Source organism: Papio anubis, chromosome 1 (assembly GCF_008728515.1).
Source record: "Papio anubis isolate 15944 chromosome 1, Panubis1.0, whole genome shotgun sequence".
In the NCBI taxonomy this organism is placed as follows: domain Eukaryota; kingdom Metazoa; phylum Chordata; class Mammalia; order Primates; family Cercopithecidae; genus Papio; species Papio anubis.
The window spans coordinates 182,820,316-182,848,314 of NC_044976.1; the positions used below are offsets into that span (position 1 = coordinate 182,820,316).

Genomic DNA, 27,999 nt, shown 5'->3' on the forward strand with positions numbered 1-27,999 from the left:
TAAGTATACAAGTATTTTTATAAGACATTATTTTGTATTAATATAAGCAGTTTCAGAAAAGCCTGTACTTCATTACATCATTTAAACCCATATTATTTGAGAGATTAACAAAATTCTGTATTAATCTATATTGGTCAAGTATAAATCAGTGTAGCAGCCCATGGCTATTAATCAGAATTTTAGGAAGTCTTCAAGGTAATGATAGTTTCAAAAACAACCAAAAATGACACATTTTGAAGTGACAGGCTACCATATTTTCTAGCTCTTTCTTAAACAGATGTATCTCTTAAATTCATGGTCAGAAAATCAACAAATCAGCAGAACCAGAAATCCCATCATAAACAGCTGTTGCTGATAGTTTATGGAATGATGTCAGTATATTTGAGCCAGTATGCTGACTAGGAGTACTTATTCCTTCACCAGCAAGCTGTGATAATCTTCATGTGTTCTGTGACTATTTTACTATGTGTTACATTGCTTGTGGAGCAGTAGTGTAGACCCTCTTTATGAATTGGAAAACTGTTTGACCTTAGACCACAGGTTCTAAGGATTACAGATTAAAGAGATTAACTGTACTTAGAGCATGTATTTTATTCACATTAAATTGAATCTAGGTTACATCCAAGTATCCAGTGCAGTCTTATAGTTAGAAAAGGCAGAAACTTCATTGTTAAGGTCTGAAGATAAGGTCTGGTATATACTCCTACCTAATCTTTTCATCTTCATCAATAAAATAAACCAACATTTATAGAGCCCTTGTTTTTATTTTGTTTTATGATCTTTAGTTGTAATTATGCCTTTAATTGTTACGTCATTTCTGTTAGAGTTAGTATTGTTATACTGTTCACTTTTAGATGAGGAAACTGAAGAAATGGTCTTAACTTGATCACAGATGTAGTAAGTGGTAGAATTAGGATTCAGACCCAGAGAATCTGGCTCTAGCATCTGTGTTCTTAACTACCATGCTCTACTGCTGATTTATACTCATACAACAGCTGCCATGCAGCTATTATAATTAAATGAATTTCATATTGCCTCACACTTTACATGTGTTAGGTACTCAATAAATGGGAGATGATATTATTATATTCTCATTAAGCACAACTGGAAAGAGTTTTACAAGGCATGACTCTTAACCATCTCTTTAAAAACTAGAAATTACATATTCAAATCAGGAATGTATGCTTTAAATTTTTCCCCACATAATAAGAGTAGGGGCTATATTGAGAATGATTTTTTTCTGTTAATATGCTATACTATATATTGATTTCCATATGTTGAACTAACCTTGCACTCTAGGGACAAATCATAGTTGGTATAGCAAATAATCTTATTAACCTGCTAGATTTGGTTTGCTAGTATTAAATAATTTATTGAGGACTTTTGCATCTATATTCATAAGGAATATTGTTCTTTTTGTGTGTGTGTGCTACCCTTGTCTGGCTTTATCTTTTCTTAAATTCATTCTTCACTATCCACTCCCTCATCATGGAAAAGGCTGTTAGTCACTCATTTCTAGCCTTAGGTTGGAGGCCGTTTCACTGCATTAAGTGCAGAGAGACAATCAGGTGGTTGTGGGGGTCGCTTAAACTTTCTGGTTTTGATAGTCCAAGACAATTGATCTGTGAAACAGGAGGCAGAATTCCAAATCCTATTCCAGAATTGTATTTCTACACCTTACCACATGGTCTGTTCATCTGCAAAATGGGATAATATAACCTTTTTAGCAGAGTTAACATGAGGATTCATGGTAATATATGTAAAGCACCTGGTTTTATAACCAAGTTTTCAACACCTGTTATGTGTTATTTCTCTCCCATTCTGTATCTTCTAAATTGCTCTTGGATATTGTGGTGCTCAAAAGTCCAGAATTTAATTTTTCCTGTTGTGGAGTTAGTATCTCATTGCTTTTCTCTACCTTTTGCCTGTTCTTTCCTGTCCTCAGTCCTAGTCCTCACAATCTGGCTAAGCGTTCAGGAAGAAATCTGATGTCTGATTTATATCCTTTCCTAGACTCTCCTGTAATCTCCTTTTATTTGTGAACACCATATTCCGCCCTTCTGCCATCAAGATAGAATCAGTGGAAATCTAGCAAAACTGAAAAAGAAAATTGAAATGAGCCATAGTTTTGAGAAGGTTTAAATACACAAAGTCATTCCTCTTTTAGCCTGGGCCCAGCTATCCTGGTGAAGAAATGCTAGTAGCTCCTACGCTTAAAGAGTCTAATTTGGGCCAGGTGCAGTGCCTCATGCCTGTTATCCCAGCACTTTGGGAGACTGATGCAGGAGGATCGCTTGAGGCCAGGAGTTTGAGGCTACAGTGAGCCTTGATTGCACCATTGCACTCCAGCCTGGACAACAGAGGCAGACTCTGTCTTAAAAAAAAAAAAAAAAAAAGATTGTCTTTTGGATAACTTTAAAGGGTCTTTCCTTCCTACCTCATCAATGGACTAGTGCACTGGAAAGACATTACAGGTTAAGTATCCCTTATTTGAAATGCTTGGGACCAAAAATGTTTCGAATTTTGGATGTGTTTCAGATTTTGGAATATTTGCATGCCAGTTCAGTATCCCTATTTTTTTTTTTTTTTTTTGAGACAGAGTCTTCCTCTGTCACCCAGCCTGGAGTGCAGTGACATGATGTTGGCTTACTGCAACCTCTGCCTCCTGGGTTCAAGTGATTTTTCCTGCCTCAGCCTCCCGAGTAGCTGAGATTACAGGCACACGCCATCATGCCCAGCTAAGTTTTTGTATTTTTAGTAGAGACTAGGGTTTCACCATGTTGGCCAGGCTGGTCTCAAACTCTTGACCTCACGTGATCTGCTTGCCTCAGCCTCCCAAAGTTCTGGGATTATAGGTGTGACCGTGCCCAGACAGTATCCCTAATTTGAATATCGAAAATCCTAAATGCTACAGTGAACATTTTCCTTGAGTGTCATGTCCACAGAAAGTTTCAGATTTTGGAGCATTTTAGGTTTTTGGATTAAGAATACTCAACCTGTATTGGTAGTGGTGGTGGAGTTAAAGCAGAGTTTTTGCTGCCCCATGATTTTCACCTCTTCATAAATTAAGCCAGTGATAACAGTGAATTTTATTATGAGTCATTCACTGTTTGATACTGACAGAGCATATTTATTTATTTATTTAGAGACAGAATCTCACTCTGTTGCCCAAGCTGGAGTGCAGTGGTGCCATCTGGGCTCACTGCAGCCTCTGTTTCCCTGGTTCACGCAGTTCTCCTGTGTCAACTTTCCAAGTGACTTGGACTACAGGTGCCGCCACCATGCCCAGCTAATTTTTTTGTGTTTTTAATAGAGACAGGGTTTCGTCATTTTGACTAGGATGGTCTTTGAACTCCTAGCCTCAAGTGATCCATCCTCCTTGGCTCCCAAAGTGCTGGGATTACAGGTGTGAGCCACCGTGCCTGGCCTAGTAGAGTTTTATTAACTAAAATATGTAATGAAAAATTTCCAGTGCTTTTGTAACTTTTGTGATAGTCTTGCTTGAAGCTGGAGAAAAATGGTGTTCAGCAGTGAAAGCACAGGGACCGAATCCTGAGCATGCTTTTATAGATTATTTGAGCAACAACAAAACTATATTAGTGTGTCCTAAACCAAAATTTTGTAATTTGAAGTATGGTTTTTTCCTTCTTACTTCTAACACTCATTCTGTATGGACGATCAGAATTCTATTGCTTTGGGTAGCCAGTAGCTGCTGAAATAAGAGTAGTGAATAGGTGCTTTGTTTCTCTTGGTTAAGGCAATTTGAATTCAGCCAGCAGGAGATGGCTTGCAGCCATTACCCAAATATATATAGGGAGTGTATATACAGATAGACATAGCTCTTCTTAAATATTGGAGAACTAGCTCTGCAGGTCTGAAACAAGAAGAACCTGTTTTGTGTTTGTTTTTGTTTTTGTTTTTAACATCATATGAAAAGCTTGTTACATTAGTACATTATCTACAGTGCGGCAACAGGTGTGCTGAAAGAATAAGGTTAGGGAAACTTTATAAGAAATATTTCCTAATGAATACCCACACATACATTGTCTTTTTTGGTGAGATGTTTGTGAGGTGAGCCATATATTGGGGAAGATTTTTGTTCAGCTCATCCTTTTTTTGAGGAGAAACCAAAGGGAAGGACACTGTGTATTCAATTTTTGGTCCAAATAAGGTACTTCCAAGAAGAGATGGAAATTGTCCAGTCATACTAGAGAGAAAGTTACATTTTTTTTGGATGGATTCTAAGTTCTGGCATGAGCTGTATAAATTTTTTTTTTTTTTTTTTTTAATTGAGATGGAGTCTCGCTCTGTCTCCCAGACTGGAGTGCAGTCAGCGGCCCGATCTTGGCTCATTGCAACTTCCTCCACCTGGGTTCAAGTGATTCTCATGCCTCAGCTTCCCGAGTAGCTGGGACTAAAGGCGCATGCCACCACGCCTGGCTAATTTTTTTGTATTTTTAATAGAGACAGGGTTTCGCCACATTGGCCAGGCTGGTCTCAAACTCCTGATCTCAGGTAATCTGCCTGCCTCGGCCTCCCAAAGTGCTGGGATTACAGGTGTGAGCCACCGCGCCCGGCCGAGCTGTATAAATTTTAAAAGCTGTTTTCTGAGTCATTGTGTATCCACTTTGGAAAAATTTGTGATTACTCTGTTGCTGGGAGTAAATGGCAGACATTTCCAGTTTCCTTTGATGAAATGGATTGTTTGGTAAGCACATGCACATCATTCTGATTAGTCTCTAAGGTTTAACTCTTAAATGTCATCACATGTATAGGCAGATGAATCAAGATCAGCCCACTTTGGGGCCTGGCTGTTTTCAAAGTCTTCACCAGAAGATAAGAAAAGGAGTTTTTCAGTTCTTTTTGTACCACTCTCTATTGCATTAGAGAGGCAGCCTGGTATAGTGAAAAGAGCGTGGGCTTTGGAATTAGAAAAGACCTAGGGTTTCGAATCCTGGTTTCACCAACTAGCTCTGGGACTTGAACAAGTTAATTGACATTTCCAAGTATTTGTAAGTTATGATGATAATGCCTGTCTTTCAGGACAAGACTGTAGGTAATGATGTTATAAATTACAGTATATCAAAAGTACTTGGGGCTGCTATGTGCAAGGTACAGTGATTAAATACAGAGGAAAATCCGTGATTATACTGTCAAATGCTAACAGCTGTTTAAAGATGAGTCTTTCCCAAATGTGAATACTGTAATAATTATCTGAGAACAACTATACCTTTAATAAGGCAAATAATAATCTAATAAATAATGAGAAGTGATGCTATTAAGGAGATGATATTAAGAGGTTCTTTTGGCCAGAACACAAGAATTCCTATGTTCTACCCTAGGTCAGTCCTTCAGCCAGTATTCTGTTTCAAGAATGAAATCTGCACATGGTACTAAGCAAGGCAGAATTACACTTTCTGTCATCATCAGCAGCAGGTTTGGCCTCAAGCCCCAGTGAAGAAACATAATTGGTTAGGACCGAATTGGAGATCTTACCTTTCTAGTTGCATGAAAGGGCCATACTTCTAATAAGAGGCAGGAGGAAAACACAGTAGACACAATATGTGGCTCAGTCAGTTTCCGAATATAATAAATTATAGCAAATCCTCTATTTCCTTGAGGATAGAGTCGAAAGACAAGATCCTGATTGTTCCTTGTGAGAAGAATGAAGAGCTGGGTGAGGAGAGAGGAGATGTGGAACATCTCTTTCATAGAGACCAACGCATAATTAAGTGTAACATTTAAAAATTAAAAACTCATTGGAATAAATTTCTGAAGTATTTAAACTTCGAAAACTTTGCTATTTGACTTGGGGGAACTTGTGGGGATTATTTATACTTTTGGGCAGTTGCTTTTTGACCATAATATGATAGATGAATGTTGTAGCAGTTCAGGCAAGGAAATAATGAGCTGAATTAAGGTAGTGGTACAAAATGAAGAGGAATGGATGGATTTGAGAGACATTTAAGAGGTATGATTCATAGGATATACTTATAGAGCGAATTAGGGAAGAAAGAGGACTCTAGAATGATCTTGATGTTTCTGGGTTGGATGCCTGGATATGCCATTAGCAACAAAACACACACATGTACATGTGCGTAAAACAGAAGAGAAACAAACCAGGAGTAGGAACAAAATGGATTTTTGTTGCCTTTAGGATATCCAAAAGTACCTACTTATCCATAGGCTATAGGAATCAAGCAATCTGTTAATCAGGAAAGTGTTCTGGGCTGGTGACATTTGGGAGCTATGGTAGGTTGAAAAGTACCCCCTCAAAAGATCCATGTCCTAATCCGTGGAACCTATGAATGTTACCTCTCATGGCAAAACTAAAGTTGGGGGTGGGGGAAATTTGTGGTCTTTACATGTGATAGGGAGCTTATCCTGGATTATTGAGTTGAACCCTAAATGCTGCCATCACGTATGACAGAGGGAGATTTCACACATGCATAGGAGAAGGCAATGTGAACCTGGAACAGCGAGAGATTTGAAGATCCTGGCCTTGACGATTGGAGGGATTACAAGCCAAAGAATATTGGCAGCCACTAGAAGCTGGAAGGGGCAAGAAATGGATTCTCCTTGGAGTCTCCCACTGACACCTTTATTTTGTCCCAGTGTTGCTCATTTCAGACTTCTGGCCTCCCAAACTATGAGAGAATGCATTTCTGTCGGGTTAAGCCATCTAGTATATGGTTATAGCAGCTGCAGAAAACTAATACAGGAACCAGTAGCCTAGAGTTTATAATTAAAAGAATTGGGTGTGAATGACTTCACCTAGGGAGGATGCATGAAATGAACAGGAAAGTTCATTTCTGATGAGGTTAGAAATTTCTGTTATCCGGCACCATCCAGAAATGTATTCTTCTGGATTAGAAAGTATTTCAGAAATTGAGTATAAAATCTTATAATTATTGCCACTCTTCTCATTGATAAAAATGTTTTTGAATGCTAATAACTTTTTTTTTTCTGTAAAATGTTGAGTGATGTTTAGTACTTCTGAATTTGTATCCTTAATGGAAATACCTCACTTACATTCTAGTCTTGTTCTTGCAACTCTTTCTTTGATATCTGGGTGTTACTTTATATTCATTTTGCTCCAAACTAGAGATTTAGTATTTGTTTCCTTTCCTATATTCTTTATTTCCAGATAATTATCAAATCCCTTCTCCAAAAGATTTTTTGAATCTGTCTGTTCTCCATTCTGTGGCCAGGCCCTTATCATTGCACTTTGGTTTTCTGCAGCAGATTTTTAGTTATTCTCTGCAACTTCAGGTGGTTTCTGAGAAGTCTTATAGATCAGTATTGTTTAAATAGCACATTGTGCTACTACTACTCACAAACCTAGAATGATTCCTTGTTGCTTACTGTGATAAGTTTGAATTCTTTGGTCTGAATGTCAAGAACATGTCATTTGGCCCACATATATTTCACCTTACTTACTTACACACACACACGCACGTACGCACACAAACACATGCAGTCATCTCTCTAATCAGGCCAAATTCATCGTGCAAAAAACTCAGTGAGCTGGATTAAGGAATGTACCACCTGAGCTCCTCTTCAGGAAGTTGGTTTCTGAAGGTTCACAGGAAATGTAACAAGATGAAGAAATGATTTACTAAAAATACTTTCAGAGAAAGTATGTAGCTTTGGGAAATATTTTCATAAGCAGTTTGGGCTAGTGTGTGAGACCACCAAAGGACATGCCAAACTGACACTTGAGGTCAGTAATTCTGATTAACTGCAGGGCTTTTAGCTGAGTCAAGACTCCAAGTTAGGGACAAAGGTGAATTCTTCAGAACCGGAGCAGAGGTATAATGTAAACTTCAGGCTTCTCCCTGAGTAAATGTTGAACACACATTGGTATTGGTTTGAAGAAGTATTAATTATTAGCCTACCCAGGTTTCCACATCTTGATCTGGCCTTGAATTTGGACTACCTTTCCCCACTATGTCTTTGTTTATATTGTTTTTTTCTGCTTAGAAAAATGTGCTCTTCCTTTATCTGTAATAGAAGACTTAGAATCCAGTAGGTTGATGTCTATGGTTATATAATCAGAAAAGGCTCCTACTCTACCAGGAGGAAATGCATCCTGTTTGAACCTTGAAGTGTATGGTTTGGATAGGTATAGAGCATGCATTTTCAACGGGGGTGATAACAACTTAGATATTTACAATGGTTTGTGATACTCCAAAGCTCAATGCTACGCTAAAAAATTTTATTGTTTCAGCATTTAATTTCTCTTGTTAGGGAGAAATTGAATTAAAATCAATGAATTATATTTACTTAAATTTAATTTTATTCCATGGAGTAATGGTTATGAAAAAAAAAAGTTGAGAAACATTGATGTAGAAAAAGAGAAAAATGCTGTTATAGCTTTCACTTTTTGTGGCAAGAAGTCTCATACGTACTGAATTTTTTAAATGAGTTAATCCTTTTTTTTGTCAATTATTAGCAAAGCACTTTGCTGACTTCATTGGAAGCATTCATTCTGTACCTATAGAAACTTGAGAAAAAAATACATAAAAACAGGGTGTATAAATTATAGTAAATATAGTATAGAGGATGTCCCATATTAGTATAACAATTGCTATTTTAGGCAATGGGTGCTTTGAGCTTAGGCAAAGGAAGAGATTACTTGATCTAAAATGACCAGAGGTCAGGTTCAAGGAGAATCTAGGAACTGAAACTATACCTTGAAAGAAATACAGGATTTGAATACACAGAGGGGGAGAATAAGCATAGTTGTGATTAAAACACCATCTTGATTTTTTGTGAATGTGAGTGTATGAGAGGTAGGGAACTATCCTCTTTAACTATAGTCATACCTTGGAGATATTGCAAGTTTGGTTTCACACCACTGCAGTGAAGTGAGTAGCACCATAAAATGAGTCAAACAATTTTTTTTTTGTTTGTTTCCCAGTGCATATAAAAGTCGTGTTTGTGCTATACTGTGGTCTACCAAGTATGTAATTAGCATTATGTCTATTAAAAAAGGACATGCCTTAATTGAAAAATACTTTATTGCTAAAAAATGCTGATGATCATCTAAGACTTTAGCAAGTTGTTTTTTTGGTGGAAGGCCTGGCCCCAACATTGATGGCTGCTGAGATCGGGGTGGTGGTTGCTGAAAGTTGGGAAGTTGGGGTGGCTGTGGCAATTTCTTAAAATAAGACAACAATGAAGTTTACCAAATCCATTGACACTTTCTTTCATGAACGATTTCTCTGTAGAATGCAGTGCTTTTTGATAGCATTTTACCTACAGTAGAACTTCTTTGAAAATTAGCGTCAATCCTCTCAAATCCTGCTGCTGTGAACTAAGTTTATGTAATAGTCTAAGTTCTTTGTCATAATTCAACAGTATTCCCAGCATCTTCACCAGGAGTAGATTCCATCTCACGAAACCACTTTCTCTGCCCACTCACAAGAAGCCACTCCTCATCCGTTCAGGTTTTGTCATGAGATTGCAACAATTGAGTCACATCTTCAGACTCCACTTGTAATTCTAGTTCTCTTGCCTTTTCCACCACATCTGCAATGACTTTCTCCCCTGGAGTCTTGAACTCCTCAAAGTTACGCATGAGGATTGGAATCAACTTATTCCAAACTCCTCTTAATGTTGCTATTTTGACCTCTTCCCATGAATGATGAATGCTCTTAATGGCATCTAGAATGGTAGATCCTTTCTAAAAGATTCTCAATTTATTTTAACAGATCCATCAGAGAACTCATTATGGCAGCTATTACTGTACAAAATGTTTTGTTTCATTTTTGAAATGGGGTCTTGCTTTGCTGCCCAGGCTGGAGTGCAGTGTACCATGGCTCATTGCAGTTTTGACCTCCTGGACTCAAGTGATCCTCCCACCTCAGCCTCCCTAATAGTTGGGACTACAGGTGTGCGCCACCATGCCTGGATAATTTTTAAAAAAAAAATTTTTTTTTTTTTTTTGGTGTAGATGGGGTCTCATTATGTTGCCCAAGCTGGTCTTGAACTCCTGGCCTAAAGCAGCCCTCCCACCCCAGCCTCCCAAAGTACTGGGATTGCAGGCATGAGACACCATGCCTGGCCCAAAATGTATTTCCTAAGTAATAAGACTTGAAAGTTGAAATTACTCCTTAATTTATGGACTGCAGAATGGATGTCATGTTCACAGGCATGAAAACAACGTTTCATTAAATGTACCAGGTGACCAAGTGCATTATCAATGAGCAGTAATATTTGGAAAGGAATCTTTTTTATTCTAAGCTGTAGGTCTCAACAGTGGGCTTAAAATATTCACTAAACCATGCTGTACATGGATGTGCTCTTATCCAGGCTTCGTTGTTCCATTTATAGAGCGTAAGTGGAGTAGATTTAGAGTAACTCTTAAAGGTCCTAAGATTTTCAAAATGGTAAATGAGCACTGACTTCAGTTTAAAGTCACCAGCAACATTCACCCCTAACCAGAGAATCAACTTGTCCTTTGAAGCTAGACATTCTCCTCTCTAGCTATGAAAGTCCTAGATGTCATCTTATTCCAATTGAAGGATGTTTCATCTACACTGAAAATCTGTAGTTTAGTGTGGCCACATTCATCAGTGATCTTAGCTGGATTTTCTTATTTGCTGCAGCTTCTAAATCAGCACTTGCTGCTTCACCTTGCACTTTTGTATTAAGGAGATGGCTTCTTTTCCTCAAATCTCATGAAACAACTTCTGCTAGCTTCAGACTTTTCTTCTGCAGCTTCCTTACCTCTCAGCCTTCACAGAATTGAAGAGAGTTGGGGCCTTGCTTTGGATTAGGCTTTCGTTTAAGGCAATATTGTGGCTGGTTTGCAAACCACTCAGATTTTCTCCATTATCAGCAATAAGGCTGTTGTTTCACTTTCTTAACATGTTTGGGTTTACTAGAGTAGCACTTTTAATTTTCTTCAGGAACTTTTCCTTTGCATTCACAACTTGGCTAACTTGTACGAGAGACATCGTTTTTTAGCCTATCTCAACTTTTGACATTCTTGCCCACTGAACTTATTCCTTTCTACTTTTTGGTTTAAAGTTAGAGACATGCAACTCTTCCTTTCACTGGAACACTTAGAGGCCATTATAAATTGGTCTCATTTCTTTTCTTTTTTACTTTTTTTTTTTTTTCCCAAGACGGAGTCTTGCTCTGTTGCCTAGGTTGGAGTGCGGTGCAGTGATCTCAGCTCACTGCAACCTCTGCCTCCCAGGTTCAAGCAATTCTACTGCCTCAGCCTCCTGAGTAGCTGGGATTACAGGTATGTGCCACCACACCCAGCTCATTTTTGTATTTTCAGTAGAAATGGGGTTTGACCATGTTGGCCAGGCTGGTCTCGAACTCCTGACCTTGTGATCTGTCCACCTCAGCCTCCCAAAGTGCTGAGATCACAGGTGTGAGCCACTGCACCCAGTTTTGGCCTAATTTTAATATTGTTGTGTCTCAGGGAGTAGGGAGGCTTGAGGAGAGGGAGTGAGACAGGGAAACAGCTGATCAGTGGAGTGGTCATGATTAATTTTACTGTCTCATATGGCGCAGTTTGTGGCACCCCAAAACAATGACAGTAGTCAAAGGTCACTGATCACAGATCACCATAATAAATATGATAACAATGAAAAAATTTGAAATATTGTGAGAATTACCACAAGGTGACACAGAAACATGAAGTGAGCACTTGATGGAAAAATGGTGCTGGCCAGATGCGGTGGTTCACACCTGTAATACCAGCACTTTGGGAGGCCGAAGTGGGCAGATCGCTTTGAGCTAGGAGTTCGAGACCAGCCTGGTCTCGAACATGGTGAAGCCACTTCTCTACAAAAAAATACAAAAATTAGCCGGGGGTGGTGGCCCACGCGTGTGGTCCCAGCTACTCAGGAGGCTAAGGCTGGAGGATTGCTTGAACCTGAGAGGTGGAGGTTGCAGTGAGCTGAGATCACACCACTGCATTCCAGCCTGGGCAATAGAGTGAGACTTTGTCTCAAAAAAAAAAAAAAAAGAAAAAGAAAAAAGAAAAGAAAAATGGTGCTGATAGACTTGCTCAATGCAGGGTTGCCACAAACCTTCAATTTGTGAAAAACACAGCATCTGCAAAGCACAGTAAAGCAAAGAATAATAAAACAACATATACTTATACTATTATTGACTAACCTAAAGAGAGTTAGTCTTGCAAAAGTTGAGGCCCCTCTATTGCTTTTTTAAAAAAAGTTTATAGATTTGGAGGGTACAAGTGCAGTTCTTCCATGGGCATATTGTCTAGTGGTGAAGTCTGGGCTTCTAGTATAACCATCACCTGAATAGCATACATGACATGGGACCCAATAGGTAGTATTCCACCTTTTACAGTCTCCAAAATATGTAATTCCATTCTGTAGGTCCATGTGTACCCATTGTTTAGCTCCCACTTACAATGAGAACATAGGAGTTTTGGCTTTCTGTTTTTGAGTCATTTCACTTAGGATAATGACCTCTAGTTCCAACCGTGTTGCTGCAAAATACGTGATTTTATTCTTCTTTATGGCTAAGTAGTATTCTGTGGTATATCTGTACCATATTTTTAAAAATCCAGTCATCTATTGATGGGCACTTAGATTAATTCCATGATTTTGCTATTGTGAATAGTGCTGCAATAAATACATGGAGTGCAAGTGTCTTTTTGATAGAATGATTTCTTTTCCTTTGGGTAGATATCCAGTAGTGGGATTGCTGGAAGTATAGTTCTACTTGTAGTTCTTTGAGAAATCTCTATATTTTCCATAGAGGTTGTGCTAACTTACATTTCCACCAACAGTAAATAAGTGTTCCCTTTTCTCTGCATCCTTGCCAACATCTGTTGGTTTTTTGTTTTTGTTTTTTTTAAATAATGGCCATTTTGACTGGTGCAAGATTATATCTTACTGTGGTTTTAATTTGCATTTCTTTGATTAGTGATTTGACCATTTATTCGTATGTTTGTAAGCCACTTATATGTCGTCTTTTGGAAAATGTCTGTTCATGATCTTTGCCTACTTTTTTTACTTTTTTTTTTTTTTTTTTTAAAGACAGGATCTGGCTCTGTCATGTGGGCTGGAGTGCAGTGGCGTGATCTTGGCTCATTACAGCCTCAACCTCCCAGGCTCAGGCCATCTCTGGGCTGATAAGAGTCTATAGTTGTCACCAGTAAAGGAGAATTTGTATCCTGTCTTTAGGTAGAAAAGCAAGAGGATATGGGGAGATTTTCCCCTATTCATTACTTTAGGCTCAAAAATAATTTTTATGTCTGAGACATATTTTGGGGTGATATATCTTTTTCCTTTCCTTTTTCCTCATGGCAGAAGGCAAAGGTGAAGCAGGCACCTTCCTCACAGGGTGGCAGGATTTAGTGAGTACAAGCAGAGGAAATGCCAGATGTTTATAAAAATCATCACATCTTGTGAGACTCACTATCACGAGAACAGCATGGGGGAAAATTCCCCCATGATCCGATTACCTCCGCCTGGTCCCGCCCTTGACACGTAGGGATTTATGGGGATTACAATTCAACATGAGATTTTGGGTAGGGACACAGCCAAACCATATCACTTGGGTCTCAAACCCAAGATATCTCGTTATATATATACAAATATTCCAAAATCTGAAAAAATTTAAAACCTGAAACACTTCAGGTCTCAAGCGTTTTGGATAAGGTATACTCAACCTGTACTACTGCTACTTCTGAGTGAATTACATGGCCATCTACCCAGTTACAGTAAAGCCTAAAACCTGGCAGCCTTTGTTTATTTTCTCCTCCTCTCTTATGTTATATCCAAGTAATCTTTAAGCCCTGTTGATTCCCTCTTCAAACCATATCGTTAAGTACTTCCACTTTTCTTTGTCTCCACTGCCACCATCCTATTCTTAGCCGACATGATCCCATTGCTGAACTTCTGCATAGTTTTCTGCTTCTCATTTGGTTCTCAATGTAATTCATTTTTTTTTTTTTCATGTAATAGTGGTCTTTTAAAAAATGGAAATCAGCAGCCTGGCCAACATGGCAAAACCCCGTCTCTACTAAAAATACAAAAATTAGCCAGGCATGGTGGTGCACACCTTGTAATCCCAGCTACTCAGGAGGCTGAGGCAGGATAATCACTTGAACCTGGGAGGTGGAGGGTGCAGTGAGCCAAGATCATGCCACTGTACTCCAGCCTGGGAGACAGAGCAAGACCCTGTCTGGAAAAAAAAAAAAGATCAGACCATGTGGCCACCCTGCTTAAAACTGGTCACTGGATTTCCATTGTACTTGGAATAGAATCCTAAATCCTTAAGCACTTGATTTGGCCAGCCCCTGTCTACCTTAGTTTGTTTCATGCTCATCTTCTGACTTCCTTAACAGTAGCCACACTTCTTATTTCCTGTACATACCAGGTTCTTTTCCTACCTCAGGGTTTTTGCATTGCACTTGCTACATTCTCTACTCAGAATACCCCTGTTCGTCCTCATCTTTGCTTAGATTCTTCTTTTGCTTCTGGCCTTAGTTTGTCACGTTCATTAAAGTAATGCACCTTCCTACCTCAACCTATTAGAGATTTGAAAAAACTCTTAATTCTCTTTTGAAAAGTACTTATTTTTAAGTAAAAATATGTTGTTAACGTAATGGGTTTATTGTTATTTTAGAATTAATATATATTCAAATTTCTCAGTAAAAATTTCAGGTTTAATTTCAAATGTGGTAAATACTGATAGCTATAACAAAAGGCCTTTGGAAACCTTAATAATTTTAATTTTTAATTATGACAAAGTATCACAGAATTTACTATTTTAACTATTCCTAGATGTACAGTCCAGTAGGATTAAATATATTCATAATGTTACATAGCTACCCATTTGCAGAACTAGACTTCCAGAACTAGAAAAATTCTAAATATTTCATGTAAGTAGAATTATATAATATTTGCCTTGATATGTCTTGCTTATTTCACTTAGCATCATATTTTCAAGGCCCATCTACATTGTAGCATATATCAAAATTTCATTCTTTTTATGGCTAAGTAATATTTCATTATATGTATAGGCCACCTTTTGTTTATCCATTTATCTCCTCTTTATTCCAAATTATGATATAAGTAATTGAAAATGTAACTACTAATTATTGGTAATTTAAATAGAAGATTGATTGATTAAATAGTAAATCATGTAGTATAGAGTCTACATATGGATGTTGAAGGTCCTTTCCCATACATTTTTTTCTATAATCTGGAGAATGAGATATTCAATCTGGTATTTGAAATTCTTAGTCATAATTGTGGTTACCTTTAGTCATCTAACTCTTTATTTGTCCCTTGATGTTGAAAGTACTGGCTTTATAAAGGATAATTTTATTGAAAACATAAGCTTTGTTATTTTAAATAGTTAATAATTACCTACATTAAAGTTATTCTTTCTCTAATAAGGTTAAGTTACCATTTTATTTTTCAATTTTCTCTAAGGCTGTTTCAGTCCTGTCATCCTATTATCTTACCCTGTTACTTATATTGACCTAGAACGGGCTGGTACATATTAGGTGTTTAATAAATATTTATTGAGTGAATGAGTTCTCAGTTACACAATTAAACACTCTTTTTTTTTTGAGACAGAGTCTCACACTGTCGCCCAGGCTGGAGTGCAGTGGCGCGATCTCGACTCACTGCAAGCTCCACCTCCTGGGTTCACGCCATTCTCCTGCCTCAGCCTCCCAAGTAGCTGGGACTACAGGTGCCCACCACCATACCCGGCTGATTTTTTGTATTTTTAGTAGAGACAGGGTTTCACCGTGTTAGCCAGGATGGTCTGGATCTCCTGACCTCGTGATCCACATGCCTCTGCCTCCCAAAGTGCTGGGAGTACAGACGTGAGCCGCGGTGCCCGGCCTACACTCTTTAATGTTATTTATGTAGATCATACATTAAAGTCATCTATTATTTGTAGGTTTTGCTAGTTTAATTCTCACAAAGTACTATCATTTTTAGGTTTTTAAATTTTATTTAGCTTTGTTCCTGTTTATTAACAAAGATTGGACTTTTTACTTTAAAAACTTTTAACACTCAGGCTGGGCATGGTGGCTAACGCCTGTAATCCCAGCATTTTGGGGGGCCGAGGCAGGTGGATCACGAGGTCAGGAGTTTGAGACCAGCCTAGCCAACATAGTGAAACCCCGTCTCTTCTAAAAATACAAAAAACTGGGCGTGGTGGCGGGCACCTGTAATCCCAGCTACCTGGGAGGCTGAGGCAGGAGAATTACTTGAACCCGGGAGGTGGAGATTGCAGTGAGCCGAGATCACGCCACTGCACTCTAGCCTGGGCGACAGAGTGAGACTCTGTCTCCAAAAAAATAAATAAATAAAAATAAAAATAAATAAATAAACTTTTAATACTCAAAAGTTTTCAACACTGTATTGCTATGTTTTTAACCTTTATTACACTGTGGAGCCAAATTATTAGCAAAAGCAGTTATTTCTTGGCTTCTGTGCTCGTGAATCAGATCACAGCTATTTCTTTGACTTTGGCTTTGTGGTTTCTTGAACTATTTAAGTGATGTAAAGATGAGTCTTGTTAGGCGTTTCCTTTCTTTTAAAAGTGTATTTCGTGTTTTATTGTAAACAGGTTTTCTCCAAGGAAACTTTTCTCTATAATCCCACCTCATCATCTCCCTATAAAATAGAGATGTATTAATTTCTACATTATTTTATTATTAGGCTGTTTGTTGTACATATGTATGTTGGTTTTTATTTTACTTCTATTTTAAAAGTATTCCCAGAGATTTTGAAGTAACTCCATTCTGACTCAGTCTTTTGTGGATTACTGGAAATGTTCCTTTAGGTCACTCTCCACCCACTTTGGGAATTGTGAATGCTCTACCATTTTATTGGTTCGCTCTGGCCACTGAGTACATGAGTAAATGTCACATGCATGTGGTATTGCTTGTCAGAGAATGGAATTCTAAGACTTCCTCTTTACACAGAACAGTTTAACTTTTGTGCTTCTGGGCGGAGGTATGGTCCTTGGGACAGTTCTCCTTCCACCTAATAGTTATGGCAGAGATCAGGACACTTCACTTTGCTGCCTGTGCACTGAGGCCTCAGAGTCTACTCTACCCGACATGACAGGTATGGTTCAGAGTTGATAGTTTCGGGGAGGCTTGATAACCACATTAATCAAGTGTGAATGAAGATTTCAAAAAAATTCATCTTACCTACTACTGTTTTTTGTCTTCATTCTTGGTCAGTGAAAGTTTGTGTGGTTTCTTGGGGGAATATCTCATAGTAGGATCTCAATAAATACTTACTGAATGGAAGAATGTATGGATAATATGTAATATTTTGTAATAGTAAGATACAGATGTGAAGAACTTAAGCTATATTGCAAACTGTTGAATAATTTACCTTACATAATTTTTAAAAGAAGTTATTAAAACTTATTAGCTTCTTAGAGAATATACAGTCAGATAAAATAGAATTCTGACACGATAAATGTTTATAAAATACTTGAAAATGCCTAAACTGAAAATTTTTAATATTAATTTCAACAATTACTACCTGACAAATTTCTAATTAAACTGATAAAAGTTATTGAATGACTAATTGGTGAAAAGTGTTTTTAATACAATTAAACATTAAGCTTAGGAATTTTCTCAGTTTGAGTTTTATTATTTTGGGTTTTAACTTTTTTAATCATGATAATTTACTTTGTACAAGTGGCTATTCTGTTTTGCTTTATTTTTGTTGTAGCCTGCAAATGTAGCAATAGAAAAAAAAATGCCTTTTCTTAATTGTGATAATATATTTCTGTTACCTAGGTTCTTTACATGAGTGAAAATCAGTCTTCTCTTATCCCATCTTAAGTCTCTGATCTACCTCTATAGCAGTGAATAATGGAAGATTAGTTAACTTGATATATAAGTTACCTAATTTATAGTAGTCATTTCATTTTGTTCAAAAATAAACCATTCCCAGCCCACACACTTGCATTTGGGTGTGTACAGTACATCTGAATCATCCAGGCATGTCTGTCTTAATCAATGAGGAAAGTGACATAGACTATAGCTACTGGGTAACACTGTGACACTTACTTGCTCTTCCCACAGGCTTTTGTTTTCTTTTGTTTTTGCCTTTATCCCTTGTTCCCCCTCATTTAGTTCCTTTACTCTTTATGATTCAAAATATGTTCCTTCTTAGCTTCAGAAAAATGTTAGGATGTTTTTCTCTTTGGAAAAGTTTTCCTTTTGTTTGGTGCTAATGGGTAGAATGGTGTTTAAGTGGATATCCTGTGCAGACAGATTGTGCAGGAAATTGACCCTAAGTTTGAGAACAAAAGAGGAGTGGGAAGAAGGAAGAAAGGAAGGAAATAAGATCTTTTGACTCAACCCAAAAGACTGTAAAACCAGAGATGGGAAGAAGGGAAATGGGGAATAAAAAGGATTATTTTCTAAGTTGTGGTTCTTTTAGTACTTTGGCCTCAAAAATTACTTTTATCCTACAGTTATTACTTTGCATATTTCAGAAATATAATATTGTTTGGCCTGTATATGTCTTTTAAATTTACATAAAATTGTGCTGTAGGTCTCATTCTGTTTTCTCCTTTTGTCAGATAACACAACTTTCAGGAAGCTGACTTGTCTTTAAGAGTCCTCTTTTGGATTCAGAGTTCCCCCTTATTATAAACATGTCCTTGAGTATTGACAGTCTGTCACTCTACTGTCATCAGTGCAGAATTCCTATTAATCTAATTTTTTTTTTTTAAAGCAGGGTTTTGTTCCGTTGCCCAGATCAGAGTGCAATGGTGTGATCTTGGCTCACTGCAGCCTCAACCTCCCAGGCTCAGGCAATCCTACCTCAGCCTCCTGGGTAGCTGGGACTACAGTTGTGTGCCAGTATGCCTAGCCAATATTTAATGTTTTTTTTTTTTCCTTGTTTTGAGACTGAGTCTTGCTTTGTCACCCAAGTTGGACTGCAGCAGTCTGATCTCAGCTCGCTGCAACCTCCACCTCCCGGGTTCAAGCAATTCTCCTGCCTCAGCCTCCCGAGTAGTTGGCATTACAGGCTCCTGTCACCACGCCCAGTCAGGGTTTTGCCATGTTGGCCAGGCTGGTCTCGAACTCCTGACCTCAGGTGATCCACCTCGGCCTCCCAAAGTGCTGGGATTACAGGTGCGAGTCACCATACCCGGCCCAATTTTTAAATTTTTTATAGTGATGAAGTCTCATGATGTTGCCCAGGCTGGTCTTGAACTCCTGGCCTCAAGCGATCCTCCCACCTTGGCTTCTCAAAGTGCTGAGTTTATAGGCATGAGCTACTGTGCCTGGCCTGTGTTCATCCAGTTTAAATGTTTATCTAATTTTAAGTCTGAAACCTTGCCTGACTCTAGAGTTTTGTTTTATATTCTGTCCTTTCAGAGCGTCCTCTGTGAGTGAGTATGTTTACATAGTTCATTCATTCAGCAAATCTTTTTTGAGAGCCTGTTATATGTAGGCACTGTTCTGGAGTCACTGTTCAGTGAACAAAACAGACAAAAATCCTAGTCCTCATAAAACTTACATTTTAGCAGGGAGACTTAGATACATGAATATAATAATAAATAAGTAAATTACACGATATGTTTGGTGGTAGTAAGAGGTATGGAGGTAAAATAAATCAGGAAAGGAGTCAGTGGGGGATGTGAGAGTGTTATCAAGAATAGATGTACTTTAAAACAGAATAATCAGAGAATGCCATAACAAGAAGGTAACATTTGGTGAAATGTCATGGGGAAGAGTGTTTTAGGCAGAAGGAGAAGCCAGTGCAAAGGTCCTGAGGCAGAAGTGTGCCTGCTCTGTTCAAGCAGTAGCATTGATGTCAGTGGCCAGAATGAGGTGGAAGAATAGTAGCAGGAGATGCTGGGCAAGACCAGTTGTGAAGGACTTTGCAGGGCCTTTAAGGATTTTAGCTTTTACTATAAAATGGGGAGCCTTTGAAGAGTCTTGAACGGAGGAGTAGCAATCTGACTTATGCTCTGACAGATGGCTGGTATGTTGAGAATAAACAGTAGGGAACAAGCATGGAAGCATGGAAATCAGGAGTCTAGTGAAATAATCTCCTCAGTGGTTCCAACCTTTTTGGCACCAGGGACCAGTTTCATGGAAGTCAGTTTTTTCACAGACCGGGGTGGGGAGCAGTGGTTTCACATGAAACTGTTCCACCTCAGATCATCAGGCATTAGATTATCCTAAGGAGCATTCAACCTAGATGCCTCGCATGAGCAGTTCACAGTAGGTTTCGGCTCCTGTGAGAATCAAATGCCTCCACTAATCTGCCGGGAGGTGCAGCTCAGGAGGTAATGCTTGCTGGCCCACTGCTCACTTGCTGCTGCGTGGTCCTGTTCCTAACAGGCCACAGACCAATACCTGTCTGTGGCCCAGGGGTTGGGGACCTCTTATCTAGATGATGGTGGTCATGAAGTGGTACTGAATGAGAAGTGGTTAGATTCTGGGTATATTTTTGAAGGCAGTGCCAATAGAATTTCTGAATGGATTGGATGTCGTATGTGAGAGCAAGAAAGGAGACATAAAGGATTCCATGGTTTTTGGCCTCAGCATTTGAAAAGATGGAATTGCCATTAACTGAAATGAGGAATTCTGTAAGAGAAACAAATTTTGATGGAAGCATGGATGATAGTTTTGCATATTGAGTCCCAATGGTGTTATTAGTGATTTCTCATCTTTATACTCTGAAGCCCAGCACAGTGCCTTGCATGTGGTAGTCACTCAAATTGCTAGGGGCTTCTTTTTCCCCAGTAAACATTTAAAATAGTTAAACAGGCCGGCCGTGGTGGCTGGTGCTTGTAATCCCAGTACTTTGGGAGGCTGAGACAGGTGGATCGCTTGAGCTCAGGAGTTTGAGACCAGCCTGGACATGGCGAGACCTTGTCTCAATAATAATAATAATAAAACAATATCTGACAGCCATTGGAAAACTCTCCTAAACTGGCAACATTTTGGAGCTTGTAAAGCCCCCTGGGTCATTCTCCGGGGCTGTATTCAAAGTAACTGAATTATCAGCATGACTAATATCCAGGCAGGGGGCAGGTTTCATAGTGAGATTTAATGCTGTGTGCTTAAAACACCCCAGCTGTTTTCAGAAATACAAGAAATCTTAAGTTGCACTGTGGATTCCCTGAGTGTCCATCCTGAGAGCTTGGGCTGTTCCAGATGCAGCAGGCGCTGACATGGGAGGAACTGGTACCACCTGACACCAGAGGGGTTCATGGAGGCGTCAGTTTAATTAATCATTCTTCTTAAACTTGCTGTTGATGTAAGGCACCCGGTCCAGAATTGGCCTCCAGTCAGTGACCCACACCAGCCCCACAGTGCCCATGGCGCCCCTTATGTCCACTGTGGGAATCCAGTTCTTGGCCAGCTCCTGGTTGTGTGAGCCCAGGAAGCTGCTCAATATTGCATCACCGTCCTCACCCTCCGGGTGATCAAATTACTGTTTTGTAAACTTTAATATACTGAGTTTCACAAAGTAAGGTATAACTATATGACATTTGCTGGTTTTGTCCTGATAGAGGTTAAGAGTTGGCTTCTGCTTATTACTATTTCTAACTTGGTCGTTGATAGTACCAAAGTTCTTTTTACTATTGAGTTTTTATCTTATAATTTCAAACAAGGGGAACTTTTCCTGTACTACAAAGAATTAAATATACTTAATCTGTTTGATAATCATTAAACAGAGTATTTATAAAACATTGTAATGTGTTACCAGTGTCACTGGCAAAAAAAAAAAAATATATATATATATATTATATATATAAGTGTGGATTATGGAGTGTTCAGTAATAGATGCTAATAAATGTGGATATTTTCTGTACTTTCTTGGCATTTTTTTCACTTAATAAAGGATTGGCATTGTATAGCCCAGTGGAAATTCTGCTAGAGTAGATAGTTTTTGCATTGGAATAAAGACCTATATGATACATGCAACCAGTTTGAAGAATGTTTTTTGCAATATGGATTTTTGTTGATTTGATCATCCCAAATTGGCTATAGTGAATACAGCTGTTCCCATTCACTATAATTCTGTATTTAAATTAGGAACAACATAACTACTTTAACTCTTCATGATGTCAGAACATTTCTTTAAGTTTATCATAGTGTTCTTAATGTAAAACAAAATTGAATTAACTGGAATTTTAAATATATATTCTTTTAGAGAGGGGAATATGAAACTCTGAAACTGGAGAATTACAGAGCCAAACTACAACAGGAATTTCTGTGTGTATATCATGTAGAAGTTATGAAGCCTTTTTTTTTTTTTTTTTTTTTTTAAAAGACAGGGTTTTACTCTGTTACCCAGGCTAGAGTACGGTGGCAATCTCAGCTCACTGTAACCTCCACCTCCCAGGCTCAAGCAGTTCTCCTGCCTCACCCTTCTAGGTAGCTGGAATTATAGGCACGTGCCACCAGACCTGGCTAATTTTTCTATTTTTAGTAGAGATGGGGTTTTTCACCGTGTTGGTCAGGCTGGTCTCAAACTCCTGACCTCAGGTGATCCACCCTCCCTCCCCGGTCTCCCAAAGTGCTGGGATTACAGGCCTGAGCCACCGCGCCTGGCCAAAGCCAATTTTAAAGCATTGTTTAATGTGATTTTAAGATTAAGATACATCTTGTTTCCTGTCACTTATATGTTTGTGTAATTTGGGCATTTGTTTAGCTAACAGTTATTAAACACATATTATGTAACTCTTGGTAGGAAAAGAATACCATTCCAGATACAAGGAGCATGTTATGGTGTTTGGGGAACAAACATATGTAGAATGTATTATTAATACTGAGATAAAGGTAGAGTATTAAGGCAGCAACTGTGATGCTTTTGACATCACAGAGAGAAGGTGCAGTATCCCCCATTATCCACAGTTTTGCCTTATGCAGTTTCAGTTACTGGCACTCCACCCCAGTCTGAAAGTATTAAGATATTTTGAGGGAAAAAGAGAGATACCACATTCACATATATTTTATTACAATATATTATAATTGTTCTGTTTTATTATTGTTGATCTCTTACTGAGCCTAATTTATAAATTAAATTGTATCATGGTTATGTATGTATAGGAAAAACGTAGTATATAGTGAGTTTGGTACTATCCTGATTTTAATCATCCACTGTGGGTCTTGGAACATATTCCTCATGGATAAGGGGAACTACTATAAATTGGAGCTGAGTATTACAAGTAGAAATCAACCAGTCAAAAGAAAAGTGGGGTGACCAGTTAGTCTGGACTGTGTGAACCAAAGCCAGAAGGTGAGAAGCAACATGGTGTATATTAAAGTTTACAATCTGAGGTATAGAGTGGGGAGAGGCAAAGCCGGAGGAGTAGGTGGAGATCTGATCATGAAAGGCCTTTGAAGGCCATGAAAAGGAGACTTTAGCTTGATGTTAAACTATTGAAGAGGCTTAAGAAAAGTGATGTGGTCAATTTTTTTCTTAAATAGATCACTTTGCCAGCTGTGTGGAGGATGGATTTGAGGGAGACAAGACTGGAGGCAGTAGTCCAGGTGAGAGATGTTGAGATGTTGTGGATTTGAACTAAGGCATTGGCAGTAGAGATGGAGAACAGGGAATGGATCTGAAAATAAATGGAACCACAAATTCAAGTTTTTTCCTTTCATATATGATAAAACCGTTTTTATATTAAAAATAAGTTGGCCTGGCTGGGTGTTGGCTCACGCCTGTAATCCCAGCACTTTGGGAGGCCAAGGCGGGAGGATCACAAGGTCAGGTTCAAGACCAGCCTGGCCAACATGGTGAAATCTCGTCTCTACTAAAAATACAATACTTAGCTGGGCTTGGTGGCATGCACCTGTAATCCCAGCTACTCGGGAGGCTGAGGCAATAGAATTGCTTGAACCTGGGAGACAAAGGTTGCAGTGAGCAGAGATTGTACCAGTGCATTCCAGGCTGGGCAACAAAACAGGACTCCATCGCAGTGGGGGAGTAGGGGGTTGGGGGGTGGGCATGGGTGGGGAATAAGTCGGCTGGGTGCAGTGGCTCACACCTGTAATCCCAGCACTTTGGGAAGCCGAGGTGGGTGAATCACCTGAGATCAGGAGTTTGAGATCAGCCTGGCCAACGTGGTAAAACCCTGTCTCTACTAAAAATACAAGAAAATTAGTTGGGTGTGGTGGCGGATGCCTGTAATCCCAGCTACTTGGGAGGCTGAGGCAGGAGAATCACCTGAACTCGGGAGGCAGGGGTTTCAGTGAGCCGAGATAATGCCATTGCACTCCAGCCTGGGCAACAAAAGTGAAACTCCATCTCAGAAATAATAATAATAATAATAATAATAATAATAATGGGAGGAAGAGAGACATAAAAATGTTGTTATATGACATAGACATTTGGATAGTTTGCCTTTGTAGACAGGCACTAAAAACAGTCTGATCAAGAAAATCGATACTGGAAAAACTGTGTTTTTTGTGTAATCGATCTGGGCCGTGAGAAACAGGTGATCTTTAAGATGGTATAGAGATCACCTGTGCTATGTACTATAAATAAATTTAGAAACTGTAAAGTCTTGAGAAAAAAACAGGTCATAAAAGGCTTGGACCACATTGAGTAGAAACTCAATAAATGCCCGATGATAGTAATATTTTCTAGGCTGTTCAATTAAGTTATTGATACTTACAAAAAAATCACTGCTCAGGAAAACAAAATAGTGTTTAAAAATGTCATTCAGGCTGGGTGCTGTCATGTTTCTTTTGTTTTTTTTAAAAACAAAAGAAGATTATTTTTCGCCATGTTGGCCAAAACAAGATTATTTTTCTAAAAGCACTTTTTAAATAATTTTTTCTATGCTTAGAGGGCCTGGATTTATACAGTATTACCTAATTCTGAAAAATAATCCCTGTTGTCTTTTCTACAGTTTGTTTTTTGTGGAGAGAGAAAGGGAATAAGGGTAGTTTGGGTGGACTTGTAAGAAACTTATAATCATTTCTTCCTTAAAACTACAACCACCACTATAACAAAATATCCTATATGTTTTATAAAGTTAGTAACCATGTCTCGTTGAGATTCTTTTTTCCATTTTGAGAAAACTGCGTTTCCTATTAGTTTATGTCTGATTTTGGTGAGTACCTGTAAATCACGGCTAAACTCTCATTTTGTGGTCTTTTCTCTGACTACCTTGTTACATTTTTAACAAGTAAATTGCTTCCTCATGCTTAGGAGAGACAGTGCCTATTTGCTCATTCTTCATAACACTTTATACTGTGCAGTTCTTTCGTACTCTGGAGCCAGCAGCTGAAATACTATGTATATACTGAATTCAAACAAATGTTTTGCTGTTGAACTCACCATGAATTCTCTTCCCTTCTTATGTCTTTCAGAAGCTTTGCATCGTCCCTATGGTTGTGATGTTGAACCCCAGGCACTAAATGAAGCTATCAGGTGGAGCTCCAAGGAGAACTTGCTCGGAGCCACCGAGAGTGACCCTAATCTCTTTGTTGCACTTTATGATTTTGTAGCAAGTGGTGATAACACACTCAGCATCACTAAAGGTGAGGTTTCTATGTAACATGCTTTCACTTTTCAGTTTTCATTATTGATTAAGAGATAAAGGGGCCTGGCCAGGCTCGATGGCTCACACCTATAATTCCAGCATTTTGGGAGACCGAGGCGGGCGGATCACCTGAGATCAGGAGTTTGAGACCAGCCTAGTCAACATTGCGAAACCCTGTCTCTAATAAAAATATGAAAAAAATTAGTTGGGCATGGTAGCACATGCCTGTAGTCCCAGCTACTCGGGAGGCTGAGGCATGAGAATTGCTTGAACTTGGGAGTCAGAGGTTGCAGTGAGCTGAGATCACACCACTGCACTCCAGCCTGGGTGACAGAGTGAGACTCCATCTCAAAAAAAAAAAAAAAAAATCCTGAACTACATTTTCCCCCCCCAGCAGTGGTTTTCATACATTCAAAAGGCAAGAATAAGCTTAGGCAGACTAGCAAATCAGTTCAGGTACACAAGGATAATGTCCCCATAATCCTATTTCTTTATCATAAAAGTTACTTTTTTTGCCCTTGCCCTCGCTTGCTCTCTCTCTCTCTCTCTCTCTATCTCTCTTCTCTCGCTCTCTCACACACACACACAAAATCAATAATGGTTGATTTTATTTGGTCATGTTCTTAATCCTATTTCTTTATCATAAAAGTTACTTTTTTTGCCCTTGCCCTCGCACTCTCTCTCTCTCTCTCTCTCTCACACACACACACACACACACACACACACACGCAAAATCAATAATAGTTGATTTTATTTTATTTGGTCATGTTCTTAATGTTCCATTTTATAAGAATTTACCACGGAAATAAACTACCACTCTCTTGAATTACTATAATGGAAATCAAATAAACCTTTCCTACCATTCCTTTCACTGATCTATATAAACACAAACAATAGACATTTATGTTGTCTAGGCCAGTGCTACTCAGAAATGGTCCACAACAAGGTAAGATGCTTATGCCAGAATGTGAAACACTAGACTACTATCTTCATGCAGAAAGCCTTGCTCCAAAGGGTTAAAACTGAACTAAATAATAAATAGCGTGCTTAGTGATGTAGTTGGTTTACATTTGGTTGCAGTTCTTAATCTCACTGTGGACTAGTAATGAATGAACAGTCCTCACATATAGACAGTCAAGTTCACAGACAACATTCTGAGTAGCAGTGAGGTCTGGCAACATGGCTCATCTTAGCCACAGTTCAATTAGAATAGGTGTGGCCAGGCACGGTGGCTCACGCCTGTAATCTAGCACTTTGGGAAGCCGAGGCTTTCGGAATCTCTGAGCTCAGGAATTCAAGACCAGCCTGGGCAACACGGTGAAACCCCGTCTCTACTAAAATACAAAAGACATTAGCCATGTGTGGCGGCATGTGCCTGTAGTCCCAGCTACTCGGGAGGCTGAGGCAGGAGAATTGAACCCAGGAGGCCGAGGTTGCATTGAGCTGAGATGGTGCCACTGCACTCCAGCCTGGGCGACAGAACGAGATGCCGTCTCTTAAAAAAATAAAAACAAAAGAATAGGTGTATAGTGAGTCTAGCCTTCGTGGTAGTTGCATTTGTTGGCCAACTGTATATAGAACAGAATTAAAAGTAAAAGTTAAAGTGCATTATCTCCTAGTGTCAGTTTTACTTACTGCTTTTGGATAGTTTTGGGGACAGGATGATATATGTTATGTATGTAGGGGTTGTGTTTACGCAGTCGTAGGAAAATTTTATGTAAAGTTTAAGGATAGAACAAAATATATCAAAGAATTTTTTTTTTTTTTCTTTGAGATGGAGTCTCACTCCGTTGCCCAGACTGGAGTGCAGTGGTGCTATCTCGGCTCACTGCAAGCACTGCCTTCCGGGTTCAAGCGATTCTGCTGCCTCAGCCTCTTGAGTAGCTGGGATTACAGGCGTGCACCACCACACTCGGTTAATTTTTGTATTTTTAGTAGAGACAGGGTTTCTCCCATGTTGGTCAGGATGGCCTCGAACTCCTGACCTGTAATCCGCCTGCTTCAGCTTCCCAAAGTGCTGGGATTACAGGTGTGAGCCACCACACCCAGCCAGAAAGTTAATATTGTGTGGTAGTCTCTTTGGGCTACAGTATACTTGATTTTACCTTTACTGATTCTTCACTGGAGAAATTTGTGAAGTGATGACTCGGAAATTCTTTCATAGGTATGTTTTCCTGTTGTTTTTTCAAGATAGCCCAGTCATCAAGGAAACATTGATAAAGAAAGACTGTTGATTCTTCAGTTATCAGTTATGACTGGCCTTTATCTTATGACCAACAGTGGTTTCTTTTAAAATCCACAGAATGCCAAATTTTTATATCTGGTTCTCACTAATTTAAAATGATGTCATGCTAAAGCTGTTTTATTATTTTAAAAGACAAGAAAATATATTTTAAAAATAAAGCAACACTTTAGTTTTTGATTGAAAATGATATTTTGCTTGAATTTTTTTTTTTTTTTTTTTAATTCTACCAGCCA

General features: G+C 38.7%; 2 protein-coding genes across 11 annotated transcripts in view; one reads left to right on the top strand and one right to left on the bottom strand.

Annotated features, from left to right (window-relative positions):
* Nucleotides 1-27,999, top strand: part of ABL2 (ABL proto-oncogene 2, non-receptor tyrosine kinase) — a 127,516-nt gene that overhangs the window by 69,111 nt on the left and 30,406 nt on the right. For 3 of the 10 annotated variants that reach the window (XM_017951843.3, XM_017951833.2, XM_017951837.3), the window contains exons 2-3: nucleotides 23,456-23,518; nucleotides 25,349-25,519. In XM_017951843.3, the coding sequence (XP_017807332.1) occupies nucleotides 23,456-23,518; nucleotides 25,349-25,519 (234 nt within the window). Of the gene's footprint in view, nucleotides 1-16,951; nucleotides 17,097-23,455; nucleotides 23,519-25,348; nucleotides 25,520-27,999 lie in introns of all 10 variants that reach the window. The other 7 variants (XM_003893462.4, XM_009192521.3, XM_009192531.4 and 4 more) reach the window with 3 other exon arrangements.
* LOC116273763 (cytochrome b-c1 complex subunit 10) lies at nucleotides 21,246-22,747 on the bottom strand. Its single transcript, XM_031663231.1, has 2 exons — nucleotides 22,727-22,747; nucleotides 21,246-21,434 (listed from the first exon to the last, which is right to left on the bottom strand). The coding sequence occupies exons 1-2, from the start codon at nucleotides 22,745-22,747 to the stop codon at nucleotides 21,246-21,248; spliced, it is 210 nt and encodes a 69-aa protein (XP_031519091.1).

Bases quoted from the DNA above. Each gene is read 5' to 3' on its own strand.
- LOC116273763 (XM_031663231.1), bottom strand. From the start codon at position 22,747: ATGCTCCTTGTATCTGGAATG. The intron at 21,435-22,726 runs GTATTCTTTTCC...GATCACCCGGAG, and splicing joins TGCTCCTTGTATCTGGAATG to GGTGAGGACGGTGATGCAAT.